The following is a 16,990-nucleotide window of genomic DNA, read 5'->3' as shown; positions in this document are numbered from 1 at the left end:
ATTAATTAAACCTTAAATAAGAATCAATATTTATTAACAGTCATTAAAATTGTTAAGCCAAATCATTAATGTTTATTCTTAAATTCAAAATATAAATTAACAAATCTATTATGTAATAATTATACTCGGTTGGGAAAAAATTATTTTAAGTAAATATTTAAATAATTACAAATTTAGTTATTATTATTACTATATAACAAAAATTTCAAATTAAATACTAAAATAAATTAATAATAATAATAAAAATGATTAAATTAAAGTAATAAACGGTTCAAATTGAATTTAATGACCCGTATAATTTTATTGGTTTGACATATGAGGGTCAATTTATATAACGCGTAGACTTTACGAATGTCTTAAAAAATGGCGATTTATAAATAGTAATAAAAAGTGATAATAAAAATCATTAATGTTTATATATATATATATAATTAACTTCCCGATTACAGTGTCATTCACTAGTTTATATTTATTATTCATATGAGAGAATAAGAGAGATCCCAAATGGCCAAATCCCAATTCCCCACTCAAATGTTCCAGCACTAACGGAATTACGGAATCTCCAAAAGCTTAGCTTCGCTTAATTTCGTGAAGCCGTGAAGGGGAGAGAGAGATCAAGGCAAGGAAGACGGGAGAAAATGGGAGCAGTAAAGATCTGGAACGGCATGGAAGGAACAGGGGAAAATGGAGAAACTTGCTGCTCAGATATGCCATCTTCGTCTCTCACTGTGGATACATCTCTCCCTCTGCCTCAACTGAAACCTCGAATTATGTTCGTTATTACTGATCTCTGCTTGTTTCTGTCTTGTTCTCTTTGTCAGAAGTATTTTTTTTAGAAGCGCTGTTTTGATGTCCTTAGCTTGGCAGCTAACTGGAATCGGCGGTTTTCTTTCTTTCTTTCTTTATTTCTTCTTCTTCTTCTGTTTTTTTTTTTTTTTATCTGTTTCGAATCTGTTGTTCTATTATATATAAATTTTCTGTTTCCACGGTCCCTATAACATTTCATTGACTGCTGGAATTAGCGCTTCTGTGTTCTGCTATTGTCATGTTCTCTCTCTCTCTCTTCTCTCTCTCCCTGTATGTATGTATATAGATGCAACAACATGCTACATGCTTTTGTTGTTTGGCCTTGATTATATATAAAATGATTTTTTTTTTATTTGTTCTAGTCATTATTGTTTATGGAGAACATTTTCATTTTAGCCTTTTCAAGAGAGTTATTAACGATTTTTGTCTGGTTTGCTTTCGATCGAGGGTTGTGTAAAGATCTATTCAAGAAGTGGTCGCACTTAGATGAGTCTCGTTTTTCAGTTGAGACAGTTTCTGGTGGCATAACGAATCTCCGTAAGTGAATTTCACACAAAAGTTTACTTTGTAGCAAAAAGGAAACTTGATCAGTGTACTGGGTTGAATTACATCCTGGCTACCTTTTCTTTCTGGTTCCGAATGTGCATTTTTTTAATTCTCCTCGTGTAGTTTTTGATTGTTCTGATTCTCTGTCATTGTTTTTAGGGAATATTAATTTTTAATCAAGAGAGTGAAGATATGCCACTTTGTTTTCCCGCTTCCAGTTTCCCTTTCAGTGGAAGAGAGTAACCCTGCTTTTTGATACCTATTTGCCCTTTTCTATTAGCTTCGTTTATTTCCATGTGAAAGGAGCTAAGTTACCTGAATATGGCAAGGACATGGGTGGATGTAGTATCAGATACGAAAATTACACAAAAAATTGAAGTATCTGACACTACCCTTGTACAGGTATCCGGGTATCTTAGTCTTAAGAAAGAGGTTGAAAACATAATTTCTGTAAAAGGGGGCAGATATAAATGAAATTTTCAGATCGAAAAACCCTGCCCTTTAAAGTGAAACAAATGGAGCCACTATATATATATATATATATATATAAATTGCGGCTGTTTATTATTAAATGTGTTTGTGTCATCTTTTCAGTTGATGCAGAATTTAAACAAAGTTTATTATTCATCCTTGCAGTGCTCAAGATATCTGTGAGAGAAGACAACGGAAGTGATGTTCCTCTGACAGTTCGCCTATATGGTCCAAATACTGAGTATGTGATTGATCGTGAGCGGGAACTACAGGTGAATTTCCTTGTTCTTGGTGGTCGTAATTGCCAAAGTGTTATAACATGGATCCTGCAAGTGTAGTTTAATTAGTTTTCAATCAGATTTATTCCAAATCTTCAGGCTCTTTGAAGCTAACAATCTGTAGCTCTGTTGTGTTCCTATTGTTGCTACCTATATTTGTGGAACATATAAGTCAAATATATTTTGTACTAGTAGTATAAGCTGAAAAGCTATTTGTTTAATCGAAACTTCCAAGAAAATGAGTCCATTGCTTAGTTTAATAGTAAAATCTTGGGATGACAAGTGTGAGAACATGGGTTCAAGTCTGAAAATAGCCACTTTGGGTAATGGCCTCTTAGATAGAACTGCAAAGAAAATGATATAATTAGACATGCCCTTATCAACACTTTCAGTAGTATAATTTACCATTCATGTTTCAACACTGTCATTCAATTACGAAAATCTAAATTATTTTAGACTATGTTTGTTCTAAAACTTAGGATGAGTTTCTACTTTCTACTAATGCCTGTCTCCTAGTTATTTCTTTTTCTATTTGTAGTCTTTGTGTCCTTTTAACTTAATTTGCTTCTCATGTTTAATTGATTATCTTTTATCATTCTTAGGCAATTGGGTATCTCTCGGCTGCAGGATTTGGTGCTAAGTTGCATGGAGTGTTTGGAAATGGCATGGTGCAATCTTTCATCAATGCTCGTACTCTTTCACCATCAGGTAGACATTGAAAAGTTCCTAGATCCACGTATGGAAAATGATGGAGTTTTTCCGGAAATGAAGGATTTATTTAAAGCCAACCTCGTAATTTACTTTAGATGCTAGTTATAGACTCTATTGATGGATCTTAGTAGATGTTTTCCAATATGTTCTTTACACTAAATTTTCTAGTAGTATTGGAGCAAACACACCACCCATGCAGAGGGAGGAAGAGAGGGAGTTTTTTCTTTGAGACATCTAGAATTTATTAATTCTTGTTGGAAGTTTTTTCTCTAAGTGATTCTTCTGGTCCCTTTTGACACTCCAACTAGCTGTTGGTTGTTCTTGATACTTCTATTCACCTTTGATGCTAGGAGTTTATGTTATTATGTAATATCTAAGTTTTATGCTAAGGGTTCATCTTGATTTTCTCTAAAAAATCTTACCACACTATCTCATTTTGATTTTTTTTTCATAAAACAAGGAAGTGCCTGCTTTTTTCTCTTTTTTTTTTGAATTTTTGATTTTTTATTCCATGTCATTTTTACAAACAACGAACATATACTCCAATTCCCCTATATTCTCTCCTCCTACCATATCTCCAAAAAAACAGACTCATTTTTCTCTCCTAAATTATCTCTAATTCCTATTTATCCTCTCCCTTCACTAGAGCCCCACCCATTTACACTCCTGGTTTATAGGAACTTCTAAATTATCTCAAACTCCTCTTTATTCTCTCCACTTTTCTGTAAAAATTAGGCCCTATTTAGTAAAATTTGATTTGGCTAACACGAAGGTCAACCCAACTAACTGATATGCTATCTATAGTTTTATACATTATTTCCATTTTAGGTTAATATTTACCCATTTAACGACAAATGAGGGCCAACCCAATCACCCATACAAGTGACCTTTTTGACTATTTTTAAAGTATTAAACTACTTAGTTAATTAATGATAACATAATTAAGTCTTTAATTACATAATTCTTCAATTAGTTAACTTAAAAAATAAATAAGTTTTAACTCAATTTATTTCATTGATTTAAAGTGATTACTTTAATTAATTAACTTCATTACCTTAATTAAATTAAATTAATTAGTTATTAGTTAACTTTGTGTATGCCTAACTTGTATATGGTTATTTAATTAGTTACTTTTATTAGTTAAAGTAGGAAAATATTAATTAAGTTTCTTAATTACATTAATTAAATTAACAGATTTAGTTAACTTAGAAAATGATTATATAATTTTAGTTTCAAAATTAAATCTTATAATTTGATATCCATTTAAATTTCATTTAAAAAATAAAATGATACTACATTTTTTTTTGATAAAATAAAAAAATAACAAAGTTATTAGTTTTAATCTTAATTATTATTAATTTTAAATCCCCTAATCCAGTTAAAAATAACAAAAATTAATACTAAATAAAAATTTAGTAAAAGTTAAAACAATTTAATAAAAAGTACAACTAGGAATGCCACAATGCTCCTTCTTGGGGTGCAACTTCGGTGGGTTGAGTCAGGTTGAGAGTCAACCCAAGCCCAGCCCTAAGTCTTAAATCTTGAGCTCAGGCTTGGCCCAACTCAAGGTTAAGCCCAAGTTTACCAACCCAGGCCCAACCTGAGCTTGACCCAACATCTTGGGCTGGGCTTGGGCTTGGGCGTGTTGAGCTTTGTAGCCCAATTTACAAGTAGAATAGATTGATAATATGTAGATATGTATATCATTTTGGTGGGCTCAAATTGGGTCAGGTTGGGCCCAAGCTGCTCAAGACCTCAACACATGCCCAACCTGAGTTTGAGTTAGGCCTGAGTTTTTTGGCCAAAGCCCCAACTTGAAGTTCAAAAGCTCAAGCCCAACCTGTGCAAAATCTTTGGTTGAGCCAGGTTGGGGCCACCCAAGTTGCACTCCTAGCTTCTTTTGCCTCAAATTCTTTTAACAAAGCCCGTGCAGCACATGGGTCCCTGCTAGTATATTCATAAGTTGTTTCTTTTCCTGCTTTATTTATGAAGCACTTGTTTCAGGCTTCAACTCAGTCCTTCTATAACTAAGGTTAACATAGATGAACTATTAATCCTAGTAAATATTCTGATTTTTTCCAGCTATTGCATTTCAGTCTATGTTACTATGAATGAGGAGTGGTTTCCAACTAGGATAAAAGAGCAATAAAACATATTGAACATTCAAGGTACTTTTTTCCCCCTACCTGATGGCCAAATGGTATTGCCTTCAGTGATCAGCCAGTACTAGGCAGAAGGTGGAGGTTGTGCAATAATCCGACAAAGAACTTTTTTTTTTGAACAATTAAGCATATGCAATTCTACAATCTTCTTATAGGTACCCCACCTGTTTATTGACGTGAATTTTTTCTATTATTTATTTGCAGATATGAGGAAACCAAAGTTGGCTGCTGAAATTGCAAGGCAACTTCGTAAGTTCCACGAGGTGGAGATTCCGGGCTCTAAAGAACCTCAACTGTGGAATGACATCTTCAAGTTTTTTGAGAAAGGTCCTTCATTGATTAGTCCTATTCCTAGCATATTTCAGTCCGAATATTGTTCATTTTACATGTATACTTGGATGGGCTTTCTAGACAAATTAGCACAGGGATATGCAGGACCTTGAAACCTTAATGAGTAAATTTAGGTGGCAGTCCAAAAGGGCTCCAGTGATCGCCACATCATTCTCATGTGGCAACTTTCAGCAAAATAGCATCCTGCAACGTGGCCAAAGAATGCCCCTTGTTGGTCTTTCTTTGTTTGAAGAAATTTGGAACTTCAATGTCTGACACTGCTTGGGGAAGAGTCTTAAATGTTTAGGAAATAGAGCTGAAATGACATGTGGCAAATCTAGAGGGTTTCTTTCTGCTGATAAGTATTCCTGAAAAATCTGTATTGGCTTCTGTATCATCCTTCCTTCCATGTGGCTGAAGGGAGGGGGGGAGGTGAGGATAGCAATTGCATCTAGACACCACCTTTAGAAAACCCATTTCTCTTCAAGCAAATACATAGTTATGTCTCTTAGTCAACACATGGGGTAGGGAGGAAAAATATCTGGAAGACACATTCAGATAAGTTCCATTATATGTATGTGCATATTTCATTCATTTCTTACCTTCCTTGAATTGGCAAATTGACTTCTTTAATTTTGACCTTTATCATTTAAACATTGTAGAAAAGTGTTGTTATGCATTTCATGCTCTTATTTCCACTTTATTTTTGCAGCTTCTGTCCTTAAATTTGATGAAATTGAGAAGCAGAGACAATATGATACGATTTCATTCAAGGAAGTTCATGATGCGATTGTTGAACTCAAGGTGGTACTTCTTGTTCTGGAATTACGTGCATGTATATTGTGATTATTATTAACAACTTTTTGGTCATTATATTTGAAGGTCAAACATCTTTAGATTAGAATGGTAAGAGACCATCCTTTGTCCAGCTTACATATTACGCATCCAGAACATGGGCCTGGAAAGTTTTAATTTTTGCCTAGAATTTCTTTTAATAAGATCCATCAACTAGTGGGGGTCCTAAAATGTGCTTATTATGTTCCACATGCAAAAGAGGCAGGTGGAAATTTCGTTTCCATGCTTGTATCTAGATTAGATATCCATCAAGAAATGGAATGTCATAAAATTTATGTATTGTGTCACTCATTGAAAATGTGAATCAATCAAGTTCTTTTTAATTTTTTTATAGCTGTGAAAAAGTAATTCTGCCTTTTGTGGTAACCATTTTTGTTCAGAATGGTGGCGCTTATTTTTCCATACTTATGCTAGTAGTTGATGAAATATGAATGCAACAAATAGTTCATGTCATTTTTTCTGCAGACTCTGCAGAGACCATGGTTTTGAAAAAGTAGTCCACATGGTAGATGGGATGAATCACTGATCAATTTTCCAACTTCAACAGTTCTTAGGACAGGAAGAAACAGCATGGAAACATGCTTTTTTCCATTTTTAATTTATGTATCTTCAGTAGGTAACCATGTAAAGAAAATGTTGATAATGAAATTTAAACTCGATTGCCTACAAAACATTTATCTTCAGTAGTCAACCTCTTTCTAGATAACTTTTATAGTCTGAAACTCTCAGGCATATATAGGTGATACAGGCAATTGAATCAGAATTATTCTTTTTTTTTTCCTTTTTCAAAATAATTGGTTATATTAGATGGTTTAATTGGTAGGTCTCTTCCAATAAATGCTTAAATAACTCAAGCCTATCTGCTGTTTGGTGACCTACATTTGTGATTATCCCTATGCAATTTTATTTATCTTGACTCATATGTTCATAGGGATGTATCCCTTGATAGCGTAGAGTGGTGAAACAGGATTCATGTAGCTGATTTGAGATAAGGCTTTGTTGAGTAGCTTATGTTTATATTTTGGTACCATGATTTGTGATACCATCATTATCATCAAGGCCTTGCGGCAACAATTTGTGGGTCCCTTCCAACCTGGCGAACCGTCTCTCACCAGATAGGCGCAACCCGAGATACCTGAAGTCTAGTGATGAGAACAGAACAGTGCTTGAAGATTGGTTGAGTGAACAAAACAGCAATGGCAATTCTGATAGAGACGAAATGCTAAATCTGGGAAGTTTGTCTCCGAAAAGCAACAATGATCTTCTTGAAACAGAAAGTTTGCATACAGAGTTGGTGTTTTTAGAGGAAGAGACTGAAGAGGCAGCTGGCGGGAAGACTAGGAATGGTGAAGAAATTGGTTCTAAAGCTGTGAAAACTCCTCCTCCCTTCGTCGAGGGAGCTGACCCTGAGTCTAATGAATTACAGGATGTTGGTGGAGAGGGACAAGAATCGGCCATGAGGATGGATGCGGGTACTCCAGTGTCGGAAACACAGAGAAAGGTTTTCCAAGTGGGTAGGTCGTCAGGAAGTGATTCTTTCACCATGTCTACTTCACAACCTTGTCCAAAAAGGGGAAAGGCCTTAAAACCATTTGCCGCCTGTCAGCAAGTCATTTCCAGTGATTCCAGTCCTACCCCCGTTCTATCAGGTATGGGTGTCAATTCTGTTTTAGGTACTGACTTGTTTGCTACGCCTGTAACAGATATCCCAGCTTCCCATCCAGGAGTTTATGATGCAAGAGAGAGGGTGATAGTGGAAGGAGGAGAGAGGGTGTTGGAAGGAAGTAGTAAGGGGGAGGCGGATAGAATTTGGGAGTTAATCTGTACAATGATGGAGGAACAAAATAAAAAGGAAGGACTCGTAGAAAGATGTTGTAGCTAAAATAAGTGTGAGAAGGGTAAAATTCTTTTTCAAACATTGGCTAGAAAGGATGGAGAAATTGGGAAGGGGGGGAAAAGAGGAACAAATAAGAAAAAAAGATCTGAAGTGGAAAGGCTAATTTCAGACATTGAGGGGGATTTAGAATTCAGTGGTAGAGGGGATAGGAGGAAGGGCCTAAAATGAGGAGAATATGGCCTATTATTGGGTTCCTTTGCTTTTTTGTATCGATGAAAATTATTAGCTGGAATGTAAGAGGGTTAGGGAGTGCAAGGAAGAGAAGGGCGATCAAAGACCTACTCCGAAGGAAAAAACCTGATATTGTGCTGTTACAAGAATCCAAACTGATGGAATTAGATGGGAGATGGGTTAGGAGTTTTTGGAGGTCTAGAGGTTTAGGTTGGAGCTCATCTCCTTCTTGGGGAGCCTCGGGGGGGATTGTAACACTGTGGAGGGAGGATGTGGTGGAAGTAGTGGAAGAATTGATAGGCAGATTCTCAGTTTCCATTAAGTGCAAGAATGTAGAAAGTGGGTGTGTATGGGTCTTAACCAATGTTTATGGCCCTAATTCCTATAGAGAGAGGAATGAGATGTGGGAGGAATTATATGCAATCAAGGGGCTATGGGATGGTCCTTGGTGCCTGGGCGGGGATTTTAACATCATTAGATTCTCTGATGAAACTAGTAATCCCCAACAGGTAATCTCAACAAGCATGAGGAAATTTAATGGTTTTATTGAAGATTGTGAACTGAAGGAAATACCTCTGTTGCAAGCTAGTTACACTTGGTCCAACCTTCAGGAAACCCCTTTGTGCTCGAAGTTGGATAGATTCCTTTTTAACCTTGCCTGGGAGAATAATTTGGAAAACTTCGTTGCTAGGGCATTACCCAGGGTCACCTCCGATCACTGTCCTATCCAAATAGGAACTGAGTATTTTCCTATAGGACCCAAACCTTTTAGATTCAAAAATATGTGGCTTATTCATCTAGATTTTGTGAAAAAAGTGAAGGAGTGGTGGGGTGAGGAGGAGAGGGGGGTAAGATGGAAGGGGATCAAGTTCCATAAGAAATTAAAAAGGTTGAGAGCCAAAATAAAAGAGTGGAATGGAGATCAGTTTGGTAGAATTGAGGAGCAAAAATTGGGCCTAATCTCTCGAATAGAGAATTTGGATGTAAAGGAATCTCACAATGGGCTGACCGAGGAGGACAGAGTGTTAAGGAGACAATTAAAAAAGGAGTTGGAAGAAGTGTTATTGAGGGAAGAAATTAGTTGGAGACAAAAATCTAGACACAAGTGGATTAAGGAAGGCGATGGGAATACTAGATTCTTCCATGATTTGGCAAATGGGAGACGGAGAAAGAATTTTGTGACCAAGCTAGAGATAGGAGAGGAGGTGATTACCAACCAGGATGACATAGCCAGAAAATTTGTGGACCACTTCAAATCGATTTATAGAAGGCCTTTGAGTGAGAGAACAGTCATGGAAAGAGTGGATTGGCCAAGAATTGATGGAGTGGCAAGGTGGCTGGAAAGGAATTTCGAGGAAGAAGAGATTAAGAAAGGTGTCTTTCTAATGGATAGATCCAAGGCTCCGGGTCCAGATGGCTTTACAATGGGTTTTTATCAAGACTGTTGGGAGGTGTTGAAAGAGGATCTAGCTGAAGTCTTTAAGGAATTTGCAGACAATCACACTATAAACCCTGGAATTAATGCCACCTTTTTGGCCTTGATACCTAAGAAGAATGATGCCAACCACCCAAAAGATTATAGGCCTATTAGTCTGGTGACAAGCATCTATAAAATTTTGGCTAAAGTGCTCTCATTGAGGATCAAAACAGCCCTCCCTACCATCATTAGTGAAACTCAGGGGGCTTTCATTCAAGGGCAACAAATAACAGATCAGATCTTAATTTCAAATGAGTGTGTGGAGGAAATGAAAAGGTCTAGTAGGAAAGGATTCATTTGTAAATTGGATCTTGAAAAGGCCTATGATTTAGTGGACTGGGAGTTTCTATTAGAGGTTATGCGAAATGGTGGATTTGGGTACAAGTAGTGTAGTTGGATCTTTGGTGTATCAGTACTTGTCACTACTCTATTCTGGTAAATGGTACAGTGAGGGATTTTTTTCCAGCTTGCAGGGGTGTCAGGTAAGGGGATCCACTTTCACCCTTCCTTTTTACCTTAGTAACTGATGTGATTAGTAGGATCATTACTAAGACTGACAGCGAAGATGCCATTAGGGGTTGGAGAATAGGGAGACACCAAGTCCCCGTCACCCACCTTCAGTTTGCAGACGACCTAATGATTTTTTGTGAAGGAGGTCTTAGTGAAAAGGTAGCAAACCTAAAGGAGCTAATAAAAGGATTTGAAAGTGTCTCTAATTTGAGAATAAATCTGGAAAAGAGTTGCGTAGCAGGTATAAATTTGGAGGTAGGGGAGGTCGAGGCTATTGCGGAGTGTCTTGAGTGTTCCACCTCTGCTTGGCCTATGTCTTATTTAGGGCTTCCTTTAGGGGCAAATCCTAGGGAGAGTAGATTTTGGACCCGTGTTAGAAAAGTTTGAGAAGAGATTAGTCTCATGGAAGAGGAACTATATCTCTTTAGGAGGAAGAATTACCCTAATAAGAGCTACCTTGGCTAACTTACCTACCTATTATTTGTCTGTCTTTAGGATACCAGTTAGGGAAGCTAGGAAGCTGGAGAAGTTGATGAGGTACTTCTTATGGGAGCCGGGACAAGAGAGAAAGGATCACTTGGTTAATTGGGAAATTGTGTGCAGAAGTAAAGAAGAGGGGGGTTTGGGAATTGGGAGGGTAACTAGAAAGAATCAAGCTCTATTAGGGAAATGGTTGTGGAGATGGCCTTTGGAAAGAGAGAGATTGTGGCATGAAGTGGTGGGAAGCATTCATGGGAGGTCAGAGAATGGATGGGATGCTGGTGTATCGAGGCAAGCTAACCTAGCAGCACCTTGGAAGGCTATTCACAACACCCTTCCTCAATTCCTCAAGTTTATTAGGTATGAAGTTTGTTCTGGCAACTCTATCCTTTTTTGGGAGGATATTTGGGTAGGAGACTCACCGTTAAAGGATTTGTTCCCTTCGCTTTTTTCTATTTCTTTGTACAAAAAAGTGGTGGTCTCAAAATTTGTCTCACCTTTGGGAACACCCTTAGATCCTACTTGGGATTTTGGGTTTCGTAGAGGATTTAGGGATGCTGAAATTGAATCTCTTTCTTTTTTGCTTGGGTGTCTTAATCATGTTTGTTTGGATCCCTCCAGGCCAGATAAGAGGGTTTGGACTCCTAGACCCAATGGAACCTTCACTTGTGCTTCTTTTTTCAAGTCCATCTCTCAACTTTCTACTCACCAACCCTTTCCGTCAAAAGAAATTTGGTGTAGGCCAGTTCCCCCAAAAATTATGGCTTTTTGTTGGGAAGTTTTCCATGGGAAAGTAAACACTTTAGACAACCTACAAAACAGAAGACCTTTTCTCTGTATTTCTCCTAATTGGTGTATCCTCTGTAGAGCTCACGGTGAGGATTGTTACCATCTATTAGTATCTTGTCCCTTTTCTACAGACCTTTGGGCTTGGCTACTTTTGTTGTTTGGGGGTAGTTGGAGTCTACCAGCAGAAGTTCACATGCTCTTCAACTATTCTACCTTTTATTGGCCTACAAAAATAGGGAGAATTATGTGGAGATGTGCTCGTGCTGCCTTGACTTGGACTCTTTGGGAAGAAAGGAATCTCAAAATTTTTCAAGATAAGGAAAGGAACAACCAAGACTTGAAAGACTGTGTGTTAAACAGGGCCATACATTGGCTGAAGACCTTGGAAATCTTTCATCAATTCTCCTTTAATGACATTTGGAGAAATTGGTCAGCAGTAGCAAGGTGTTCATCTTTAAAGGCCAAATCAATTACAAGCTGGTCTCCTCCACCCGAAGGCTCAATTAAGTTGAACTTTGATGGAAGCAGCATGGGTAATCCAGGATTATCCGGAGTGGGGGGTGCTTTGAGAAATGAGAAGGGAGAGATTTTGTTGCTCTACTCAGGTCCTTTGGGAATTGGGAATTCCATTAGGACAGAACTTTTAGCTGCTGTACAAGGGGCCCAATTTGCAAACCAGCTGGGGGTACAACACCTAATAATCGAGGGGGATTCCAAAGTGGTGGTGGGTTGGTTGAAAAATTCTGAAGAGGCTATGTGGCGATACAAGAATGAAATGAAGAAATTTAGTTGGTTGACAAGGAATATGTTGGTCAATGTACAATGGGTGGGGAGATCAGCAAATACCTTGTCAGATGTGTTAGCTAAGCAAGGGGTAAATAGGGAAGAATTATTTTAGGCTTAGTTGTGATTCTTGTTTTTCTTTCCTAGTTTACTTGTAAATTTCAAGGAGGGGCTGCAGCTCGCGCCTCTCGTTGGGATGATGTATGAATTCACTCTAATTTGCTTCTGAATCAATAAACTTATTATTATTCGTCAAAAAACAATTTGTGGTTGGAACCTGAATCTTGTTCATATGTTATCTCACTAATCTGACCCACATCCTTCTAGCATTCTCTTTAGACTTGTGAATCTTCAGTGTCCACCTGGATGATTATTTTCAGTGTTATTTTTTTGGTAAATGATTAATACTTTATTGATATCAAGAGCTTAAATCAGTACTAGCATCCCTTTGAGAGGTGCGAGTTGTGATCTCCCCCAAATCTAGAACAAAAAGAAAGAGATTAAAAGCAAATTACAGCTGAGCCCAGTATAAAGTATCATTGTTTGTCCCTTGTTTGGCAAGACAATCAACCAAAGAATTTGCTAATCTTCTGAGCCAGTGTACTCTTACATTCATGTCCCTTGTATGCCATTTAAATTTCTTGATTTCATCTCTATAATACCAGGGAACAGAATCCCAGTTTTTGCAGCCATCCACCACCACCTTGGGATCTCCTTCTATTATCAAACTTACTAGGCTAAGCTAATTATAAAAAAAAAAAAAAACTAGGCTAAGTTGGTGAGTAATCTGAATTCCTTGTAATGCAGCAAGCAATTCCGCCCTAGTAGAATCTCCTTCCCCCACTGGTCTCGAGAAAAGTGCCAAGATGTTCCCATCCTTGTTTCTCACCACCCCACCTACACCAGACCGGCCTGGATTTGCTTGACTGCTGACATCGAAATTCAGTTTTAAGCACTCTTCTGGAGGTGGTGTCCAATCTAAATGTGTTCTAACCTTCTGAGAACTGCTGTTTGCCACCTCCCTCCAGTTTCTCCAAAAATCATCGAAGGAAAACTGATGAAAACAGTCCATGGTTTTTAGCCAATATATCACCCTGGTCATCAGAAACTCCTTGATTTCTTGTATGCTTCTTTCCTTTTCCTGAAAAATTTTTGTATTTCTCTCTTCCCAAATAGACCAAATCAAAGCTTCTCTTGTAAACCTCCACATTATTCTTCCTCCTTTTTTGGTCGACACAAAAGTAGATGGGTTAAATAACAAATGTAACTCTGAAGGGAGATTCCACCTCCACATTATTTTCCTATTTTCAGTGTTAAAAATCAGTTTTTCTTTGCATATCACCTATAATGGATATTACTTTCCGATGGATTACTGTTTTGCCTTTTTTAAGTCTTGTCCTTGATCCATTTTAACATACTTATCTATTTCATCAACTTGTTTTCCATTGATGCTCAATATTCTAGTTTTATAGCATGGCTGGTTTTAATTTTGTCCTATTATATTTATATTTTAGTGACCGTAGGCATTGGTCATGTGACATTCTAAAAGCATATCTGTAATTCAACCCCATTGTATGGTTACATGGAAACATCCTTTCTCTCTCTCTCTCTCTCTCTCCCCCTCTTCATCCTCTCTCTGCAATGTCAATCAAACCAAAATAACAGAAATGGTCTCTTTGAACAGTTTCTTACCATTGATCTCAACTAGGATCTCATCCGTTTGTGTTGGTTATCAAATGCTAATTTAATTATGGATTGTTGGTTCTAAGAGCTATATACCTATTGAAGGAAAAATGATGCATGATTATTCAACAGGGTCTAACAGACGTTTTAGATGCTCCTGTGGTATTTGCTCATAATGACCTGCTGTCTGGAAATTTGATGCTTAATGATGATGAAGGTAAATGCAATTATCCTTTCTCCATCAGCTGCAATTTTGCGTTGTTTTGGTCAAGAAGTTAGTTCCCCTAATTTTCTACTACAGCTTCAACTAAGGGTCCATTTGATTATACCTGAAGTGGCTGAACTGAATTGCTTATTGCTTTATCTTTTAGTTAGAAGTCATTAAGTAGGTTATGAACTCCTTAATGGCTGAATGGCATGTTGTATTGATTACTACATCCTTAAATATTTTATCATATTACTATTTTATCCACTAAAAGATATTTTTTATTGATCAATAACATCCACTAAAAGATAATGCAACAAGTCATTGAGCTCAGCCACTACAGCCAATTATCTCCTTAAGTATATAATCATTGTTACACTTCAGTCTTCATGCATCTTAATGAGCTACTAAGCAAGTTAAACTGTATTATCAGTTTATGCTTTTTTCCCCTTAATTATCATATGTAACTATAAATAAGCAACAGTAAGGTATGCATTGTAAGTAAGAATGATATATTATCAAAGTCATGCATACAGATGGTGCGCAGGGTTGAGATCCTATTAGTCAATGGGTCCTGCCTGATTTTCTCCCTTTGCAGACAATGGTTGAATGAGATGATTTGTCTGTTCTATTTGGTTCCTCAATATTTCAAAAAAAGAGGTATGACAAAAAGACCACAATGAAGCTACAAGAAGGATAATGAATCAGATGCTTAATCTTAATCAAGTATTAGGCGTCAGTGAAGCAGGTGTCCAAGGTATGAACTATCTAATGGTGGATTTAATGATAATCATGTCCTTGATGTGATCCAACACTAAAAAATATCCTTGTAAGCTATATATTATGGTACCTAGATTCCTCTATTACCTGATGTGGTTTGCACAATGTATCAGGTTTCCTTGCATTAGTATTTTTTGGTTAGAAAGATATTTCTTTTGTTTCTGACTTCAATGTTAATGGGCTTCCAGAAAAACTTTACTTCATTGATTTTGAGTACGGATCTTACAGCTATAGAGGCTATGATATTGGGAACCACTTCAATGAATATGCAGGCTTTGATTGTGACTACAACTTGTATGATTTTTTCTCCCCCTCCCTACTGGGCTTCATTTTCCTTTCAAAATTAGATTAGATGTATAATTATATAAGATGGGTCTTATTATAAAAATTATATAACAAGGTGTTGGATCTGTGGTTCCAATGTAGGTATCCAGATAAGGATGAACAGTATCATTTCTTTCGGCATTATTTACAACCCGAAAACCCTGAGGAGGTAGGCAACTTGTATAGCAACTCTATTGGAAGTAGTCTTTAAATTATATAATGCTTATGTGTTGCTAGCTGGATTTCTTGTGTGAGGTCTTTCTTTTTTTCATCTGAGATAATGTTGTACCGAGGAAATGACTCATGGCCTAAGTTGTAAAGATCACTGCAGTCCATAAACAAGTCCAAGATTCTACCATAATGCCAAGCAGTTACACCTATACTGCAGACTATAATTACCATTTTATTTGATGAAAAACGTTGGCAGATTCTAAGCATATATGGTTTTCTGTTTGTTGTTGCTTAGACGCATTAGCTGAAGTGGTTATATAAGAGTAATCTGTTGTTTTACGTTTAATCTGCTACTTGCAGTCTCCTGACAATTTAATCCAATTTTTGAAGCAGTAATTAATAGTGTAGAGGCATTTTGTTGTTGTGGTAGTGGCTGTAGTTGTGTCTGTGGGCTTAAGCTGCTGTTGCTGTTCTATGTTCTCTTGCTTGTTTATCTGTTTCTTTCTAGCTTTAAAGTTTTTTTTTTCACTACTAATTTCAAGCTTAAAAGTTGATATGTGTATTCATTTCCACACATGAACCCACATCATAACAATGGCTTTCAATTAATTATTCCATTTTGTATAGGAATTTACCTTGTTCAGTTGACATAAGTTTAGTTAGAAGCATCTACAACTGAACATTCTCTGCATACCAGGTATCAGTCAAATATCTTGAAGTTTTATATGTTGAGACCACTTCTTTTGCGTTAGCTTCACACTTGTATTGGGCTCTATGGGCATTGATACAGGTAATGTCCAGTTCTTGCTCTCTGCTGCTACACAGGCCCAGGAAGGTAGAATATGACATCCATTTTCAATTCAAACTTATTCTGTTGTTGAAATTGATTGCAGGCAAAGGTTTCTCCCGTTGATTTTGATTATCTTGGCTACTTCTTCCTGCGCTACAATGAATACAAAAAGCAGAAGGAGAAATACTTCTCACTAGCAAGATCTTATCTTGCAGGATCCAAGACTGAGTGAATTTTCCATCTTACAAGCTGTGTTTCTTCATTATTGATGTAAACTTCTGTTGTAGTATTCGTAAAGAGAGCTCATTTAGTGATCTAGATCTTCTGTTGAGCTTTTCTTGTAAAGTATCTAAATCTTTGTAGCTGTAATCTGTAACTGAGAAGGTTATGGGGCTTCTGATTCTTTTTGTTGTAGTTCTGAATGATGATGATGCTGAAGTTACTGCTTTTGCTAACGTGGCTGTTGTTTTTGTTTTAAGAACAAAACCATATATATTGGCGAAGACCCCTTTGACTTCCCATAATTCCATACTTGTGCATGTTTTATGCAGTTAAAAAGAGTTACCTTCATGGCTTCACCAAATAAAGGAAAGGAAAAAAAAAACCCTATCATACAAAATGACTTGTAAGTTATAACAACTGAGATGGTGTTCCGTATCGATGTAACTTTTCAGAGAAACGGTGCCAGCTCAGTATCATAGAGACGTGTTTAACAAAAAAAAAAAAGCCAAAAAAGTTATTTGGTTGAGCTGTTTATCAAAAAAAACGCC

At 36.9% G+C, this 16,990-nt stretch overlaps 1 protein-coding gene across 5 annotated transcripts; it reads left to right on the top strand.

The window, feature by feature from the left end:
- Nucleotides 1-442: 442 nt before the first annotated feature.
- LOC104592398 (putative ethanolamine kinase) lies at nucleotides 443-16,744 on the top strand. 5 transcript variants are annotated; one of them, XM_088893298.1, is made up of 11 exons: nucleotides 443-772; nucleotides 1,253-1,344; nucleotides 1,990-2,096; nucleotides 2,705-2,810; nucleotides 5,180-5,302; nucleotides 6,018-6,109; nucleotides 14,083-14,167; nucleotides 15,164-15,229; nucleotides 15,362-15,428; nucleotides 16,058-16,127; nucleotides 16,324-16,461. In XM_088893298.1, exons 1-10 carry the CDS (start codon nucleotides 639-641, stop codon nucleotides 16,107-16,109), a joined length of 924 nt encoding a protein of 307 aa, XP_088749424.1. In that variant the 5' UTR covers nucleotides 443-638; the 3' UTR covers nucleotides 16,110-16,127; nucleotides 16,324-16,461. The 5 variants fall into 5 exon arrangements, with proteins under 5 accessions (XP_088749424.1, XP_088749422.1, XP_088749423.1 ...); XM_088893296.1 differs by having other exon boundaries at nucleotides 445-772; nucleotides 15,124-15,229; XM_088893297.1 differs by lacking the exon at nucleotides 16,058-16,127 and adding an exon at nucleotides 16,128-16,220 and having other exon boundaries at nucleotides 447-772; nucleotides 16,324-16,744.
- The last annotated feature ends 246 nt before the right edge of the window (nucleotides 16,745-16,990 follow it).

The sequence above is a fragment of the Nelumbo nucifera genome, chromosome 8 (genome assembly GCF_055504915.1).
Source record: "Nelumbo nucifera cultivar China Antique chromosome 8, China Antique-T2T, whole genome shotgun sequence".
NCBI lineage: Eukaryota > Viridiplantae > Streptophyta > Magnoliopsida > Proteales > Nelumbonaceae > Nelumbo > Nelumbo nucifera.
Note: the sequence above shows the minus strand (reverse complement) of the source record. Positions and strands in the feature narration are given on the sequence as shown.

Excerpts from the sequence above, each read along its gene's own strand:
- LOC104592398 (XM_088893295.1), top strand. The coding sequence starts at position 639 with ATGGGAGCAGTAAAGATCTGGAACGGCATGGAAGGAACAGGGGAAAAT. Across the intron at positions 5,303-6,017 it reads CTTCAAGTTTTTTGAGAAAG|CTTCTGTCCTTAAATTTGAT; the intron begins GTCCTTCATTGA and ends TTATTTTTGCAG. Across the intron at positions 15,429-16,127 it reads AACCCGAAAACCCTGAGGAG|GTATCAGTCAAATATCTTGA; the intron begins GTAGGCAACTTG and ends TCTGCATACCAG.